Source organism: Diachasma alloeum, unplaced genomic scaffold (assembly GCF_001412515.2).
Source record: "Diachasma alloeum isolate Michigan unplaced genomic scaffold, Dall2.0 Dall_scaffold_00270, whole genome shotgun sequence".
Classification (NCBI taxonomy): domain Eukaryota; kingdom Metazoa; phylum Arthropoda; class Insecta; order Hymenoptera; family Braconidae; genus Diachasma; species Diachasma alloeum.
Genome location: NW_021680409.1, coordinates 637,771 through 644,128, shown reverse-complemented (window position 1 = coordinate 644,128; position 6,358 = coordinate 637,771). Strand labels below are relative to the sequence as shown.

The 6,358-nt window shown below is 33.5% G+C and overlaps 1 protein-coding gene across 1 annotated transcript; it reads right to left on the bottom strand.

Moving 5' to 3' along the window:
* Positions 1-1,968: 1,968 nt before the first annotated feature.
* On the bottom strand, positions 1,969-5,938 carry LOC107037798 (serine/threonine-protein kinase Aurora-2). Its single transcript, XM_015256552.2, has 4 exons — positions 5,812-5,938; positions 5,411-5,734; positions 3,091-3,622; positions 1,969-2,126 (listed from the first exon to the last, which is right to left on the bottom strand). Exons 1-4 carry the CDS (start codon positions 5,835-5,837, stop codon positions 2,049-2,051), a joined length of 960 nt encoding a protein of 319 aa, XP_015112038.1. The 5' UTR covers positions 5,838-5,938; the 3' UTR covers positions 1,969-2,048.
* Between the last annotated feature and the right edge of the window lie 420 nt (positions 5,939-6,358).

Here is a 6,358-nt window from a genome sequence, read left to right as displayed (position 1 = left end):
TTATAAAAGGTCCGGAAACTTAGAATCAAATGACGCTCAAATGAAAGCTCTGATGTTCGACTACAAAAGTAGAAAAGCATTTCACTGGAGAAAAAATAGCCAAAGTACTTGAATATCCTTAAGGTTGAATAGAGCAAAGAATTTTTTGGATTTTTGAGAAAAAGAGATGATTGTTTGAATAAGTTTGATTACATTGAAACGGATGGGATGTGAGAAATGAGGGTTTGCATGAATTCTTTTTTTCATTTCAGTGGATAATAATGTTAACTCAACGAGTTATACACAATTAAAAATGTGAATTTCGATGTGAATTTTTCAATTTTTCATAATAACAATATAAATATGTGATATCTTTCAGGCCATTTCCATATTTTGTCCTTTTATTTTTGAAAAAAATCCATGCAACAACCCAATTCTTCATATTTATACCGTGCGACAAAATTCGGACGTCGTAGAACTCAAAAATGAGAGAGACCCCATTTTATGGATATTTTGATGCTGATTTTAAATTTCTTTTGGAAAATTGTTCCAGCACGTCTAGTTTTCGTGAAAAAAAATGTTGAAGTATTGAAAGGTGGTTGAAAAAGGCAATTTAAAAAATGTATAAAAAAATTAATTTGGACGTATTTTGCTCTGGAAAAAATACAATGAATTAATGAAAATGCTATTTGTTTGCATTTGGGTTTATCCTAAAATTTTATAATTTTTCTTGTAAAATCAAATGATCAGAAGTTGGTTGTGCACTTTTTTGATACATGCTAATCTCAAATTTAACTACACGCGTGTCTTAACCTTGTGCATTAACGTCTTCATTTTTTAACTTGATTTCAGCAACTAAATCTGTCCACAATTGAGGGTGACTTCTCATAAGAACAATTAGCCGGTTAACTTGCCGGAAAGGCATCTTCAAACTTCATGTTAAGTCAAGTCGAGGTTAACACACGCATATAGGTAGATTTGAAATTGGCGTGCATCAAAGTCTGTGCAACCAACTTCCGATCATTTGATTTCACACGAAAAATCATGAAATTGGGACATTTTCAGGATTTTCTTCACTAGTTTTGACTCCACCAATTGGAATGAAATCGAATCTACTAAACAAATCGCATTTTCATTAATTCATATTTTTTTCCGGGAAAAACCACGTGCAAATTCCTTTTTTTACCATTCTTTCAAATTGTTCATTTTAATCATTTTTCAACATTTCAAAATTTTTTTGTCGAAAACTAGATGTGCTAGAAAGATTTCTAAAAAGAAATTTAAAATCAGCATTCAAATATCTATAAGATGGGGTCGGTTTCGTTTTCGATATCGAATACCTCCAAATTTTGTTGACCCGTGTTATTGGTTTACTTCGTTAGTTTTTTTCACTACACTCAGAGAAAAACGACAAAGTTCTCAAACAAGTCTTACTTGTACCAAGAAAATAGTTTTTTTGAAAATTATCAAAAAAGGATTTTTTTGTGCTAAACATGCAAAGAGTGCGCCGGAATGAAAAATTTTTGTCCCAAAAATAACAACAATTATTTATGTTTGAGACTTTCAAATTCGAACCAAACAAATTCTTTTTTTGGCAATTTTCAGCTAGCGATTTTGTTGGCCCAAAAAAGACTTGTTTGACAACGTGTTTATTTCTCTCTCGGTGTAGAAAATGTCGAGAGTTTTCTTTTAGCTCTTAATGTTTTTTCCCTCGACACGAAAATTAATATACACACCTCGCCATGGAAAATATAGCACCCTCCCTCCCTCACGTGCTTGCCATCCTCGCCTTCAGCTAGGAAGGCAATCTTGCACGTGGGGGACGGTGATCTGTTTTCCAAGGCTCGGGCATGTAATGTACAATGTCTGAATTGGTTACCAACAAGATTATTTTATAATCATCAAATGTGATGCTTCTGGAGGCTTTCCGTTGTTGATTATGCATTTATCTATTATTTCTTCCAGAGTGGTCTAATAATTACAATTGGACAGAGTAGAAAAAGTTGCCTTTATTACTTATCACACACTAAATAACATTCTTTGGATCATCATCAATAAAATATTCACACTCATCGGTTCTTCACAATCCAATTGTGATTTGTTATTTCATCCAGAGTGAGCCTCTCGTTTGGATCGAGGACAATAAGCTGAAAAAGAGAATACAAATATAATTATTCATCGTACGATGTAAATTTTACATTCTTGCTGATTGTTCCTTCATCTCATAAGCACTTCCGTAAATAAATGTTGAGAGACCTTTTTGCAGAGAAAAATACAATCCCTTTCACCTTAAATCAGTTATTAAATAATTTCATAAATAATATTTTAAAAATATTGATATTTTATTAAAATTAATATATTTTTTTTAAATAAAATGTATCAAATCATCTCATCATATTCCACATCCCCCAATTGAAAATATTTTCCTCTCAAATTGTTTCGTTCAGTAGACGTTATTATTCCATTCAGTAAACAGGGAAATTATTGAGAAGTTTTGACGGGAGGAGATTTTGTCAATGGATTAATTGAAAAGAAAAAGCAACAGTTAAATCCAAAGTTCAAAGGAAGGCCCAGGGGGAGGCCCAGAGGGTGAAAAAGGACAATGTGATGCTGAATTTCAATCGAGTGAAAAAAGAAAAGTGTAATCGCCCTAATCAAATCAATTGAATTATAATGAAAATTATGAATATTGTCGTCTCGATATAAGAAATGTATGAGAAAATTTCGGGATTTTCGAATGAGGAGAGAACATAGACTCAGCGATGACGAGGTCTTAGTTTGGCTGCTGAAGAGTCAGGGGACAAGCTGACTAGTGGACGTTGAGATCGAGATCTAACAGGGGAGTGCGATACATCTGTGGAGGTAGTTGATACGTTATGTAAGGGGTTTCGAATATCAGTGATTTTTTCGCACCGCATGTTCTTTTCTACCGAACAGAACATTATTATTCTCATCGGTATTTCCAATAATAAAAAAAATTTAATAAACAAAAGTTGATAAAAAAAAATTTTTTTCGCTTGAATTGTGTTCAGTAGTGGCTTTTCGGCTGTTTCATTTTGCTCCATATTTCATTCTGCCACATTCTCCCCTAGATGAATAAATAATGATTACCTTTGAAATTAAATTACGAGCATCATCACTGAAATACTTTTCATCTGGGAAAACAATCCCAACATTCGTAATTCTCTTTACAAGTTCGTCTTTATCTCGTCCAAAGAACGGGAAGACTCCAGCTATCATCTGAAAGCCAACGACTCCAATCCCCCAAACATCAACAGCATAATCGTAAGGTTTTTTGAGAAGCATCTCAGGAGCCATGTTCTCTCTTACTCCACAATCACTGAAGGACTCACAGGTAGGGGTGTGGACAGCCCACCCAAAGTCTGTCAATTTGAGGACATCGTCCTTGTCTAGGAGGAGGTTCTCCAGCTTCACGTCCCGATGGATTATCTGCTTCTTGTGGATGTACTTTATAGCCTCTGTCAACTCCCTCAGGTAAGAGGCTGCCACTGGCTCACTGAACTTCTTCCAGGGCTCTAACTGCATTCTGGCTAGTAAATCACCCGAGGGGGTCAGCTCCATGACCATGTAGATACGTTTTTCGTCTTGGAACCAACCGTACATCCTCAGGATGTTGGGATGCCTGGAGAATATTTATATATGTGATCATTTTATTTCAATGTTTTGGTAATTTTTCGTTGGGCTTGGAAAATACGGGGATAATTAAGGGGAGACTACTATGAGTTTTAAAAATAGCTATGAAGTAAGATTTCTCATGCTTTGAAGATCGATTATATCTCTATATTATCAAAATTGACTTCTGGTGATGAAAATGTGCTACTCGAAATTAAGACTCCAAAATTAAGGATCAAAATAAGGGTCACGAGGGTCAAAGTAAGGATCGTGGAGGTCATATGGGGATCACATGGGGGTCATATGAGGTCATATAGTACATGTCCCCCTAGTATATGTCTAAAAACGAAAAATTTACGCAAAAAATTAATTGTTTATTGTTCGTTTGGCCCGCAGACATTTAAAATTTTTTAGCTACAGAGGTTTTTTTTCAAAATTTTTGAAAAAATGTGTACAACAAGAATTATAAATTATTTTTTTGAAATTCGATGCTACACAGCAAATTTCGTGTTGTTTATTATAAAAATTGGCGCAATTCATGTAGAATAGACGAAAACCTATCCTTAAAATATTAAAAATATATTCTATTTAGATTAGAATGGTGTAATTTTTTTATTAAACAAATAGCGAAATTAGCTGTGTAGGAATTGAATTTCAAAAAACTAATTCGTAAATGTTATTGCACGTATATTTTCAAAAATTGAAAAAAAAAACCTCTGTAGCTCAAAAATTGGAGGCCCTGGACTATTGTTAACATTTTAAGCGTCTGCGGGGCAAACGAACAATAAACAATTTTTTTTGGTACTAATTATTCCTTTTCAGACATATACAATCGATCTTCAATGTATGAGAAATCTCATTCCAATAGCCCGCGACTTTTAAAACCCACAGTAGTCTCCTCTTAACTAATCAATGAAGATTTTGTTTTCAAATTGAATGAAGAATAGACGAAATCTAAAAACGTCGAGAGATATTTTTAGAAAATTTTCTTCTTTACCGAAATGTCTTTTAATGTTTTGCCTTAAAATTACTCATCCGTCAGATACTCGACGAAATTAACGAATATTTCATGTTCAACTTCAATGAATAATAAAGAAAAATCACACAATCCCTTCCATCAATCATCGCGATAACGAATAATGCTAAAAGGAAATATTCAAAGACATCCGAATGAATACTTTAATGAATTATTTTCATAAATGGTTGTTCGAGGAGAAAATGTCAAAAGATCAAGTTTGTAGGAAATTTTCTTCTCTACGGAAACTTTCTGTAACATTTCTTCCTGTTATAGGAGAATGGATTTTCCTATAATAAAAATCAGGAATAAATTCGATAATTAATTTAAATGAGAGTTCTATCTAATATTTTGACCATGAGATTTATCTAATGATTTGACCAATATTACAAAAAACAATAGAAACATTTTCTCTTTCGTTGTGATAAATTTCCTCTCAATTTTCAGCGGTTTTTTGGAAAACTCGGCTTTTCTAAACAATCGAAGCAAATTCACCAATTTTATGAATAAATGTGAAAAAAAACTCGATTTTTTAGAAAATTAAAAAAAAATTGGCGGTGTTAGAGAAATTCGAGACTTTTTCAAAAGAAATTCAAGGAAATTGTTGGATTTTCTAGTACACGTGAAAAAGTTTTTGAGTCTTCTAAACAAATTGGAAAAATTTGGTGCTTTTGTATACTGAATTATGCATTATACTGGAATTATTCATTACCCAGATTATTACTTGATGATTGGAAACAGATTTTCCTATAACAAAAAATCAGGAATAAATTCGATAATTACTTTAGATGAGAGTGGATTTCAATTTCCTTCAGCACCTGTTGTTTCAGATTCCTCTTCTTAATATCAGTTTTGAACAGAACCTTAATGGCAATGACAACATTCTGATGTTTCTCCTTCGCTGAATACACAATTCCAAATGACCCCTGAGCGATTTTCTTCCCCATGGAAAAATCAGACAAAGTCCACTGTTTTTTTTCCTGCGAGGAGTTCTCGACGTTCTGATTGTTCTCGTCATATCTCCTGGCCGGGTGATGACTTTTGACATCAGGATTCTCCATTGTCGTTATTGAACTCATCATGCTCTCACTCCCTTCCAGCATATCTCTACAGGAAAAAACCCAGAATCATTAGGGAAAAATTGAGGAATTGAACAATAAAAATTAAAGAGATGATTTGCGTACTTTGTCTTTACATTAAAATACCACATGAATCACTCGCAATACATGCAATACATGGAGAACATCAAGAAATTTATTTTGAATATTCTAACGATTTTTTTATTTTTGTAGCTCCCCTGAAGTTGTCGAGACTAATTTTTCAACTTGACTGTTGCCAACTGAAACACCAACACCCGCCAGTTCATTTTGACTCTAAAATGCGAATGTAGGAAAATTATAAAATGTCTTGAATATAAAACTATTTATGTCATTAGGCCCGAAAACCGCGATCTAACCGAGCGAAGCGAGGCGAGGTTTTCGGGCCCAAGGACATAAAATATCGTATGTCACACGACGATAAAAGTATTACCTGGCGAAACCCACATTTGTCAGATAATACTTTTATCGCCATATGACATAAGATACTATTCCTATAATTTTCTTTTGCAATTGCTTTTAAATTTCTGCTTTTTATTGTAGAGATCGTGAGAAGAATAGTGGGCGAATAATCTACTGACTGATAGAACTTCTAATTGTGACTTTAATATTTGCTGAATATGACATTGTGTCT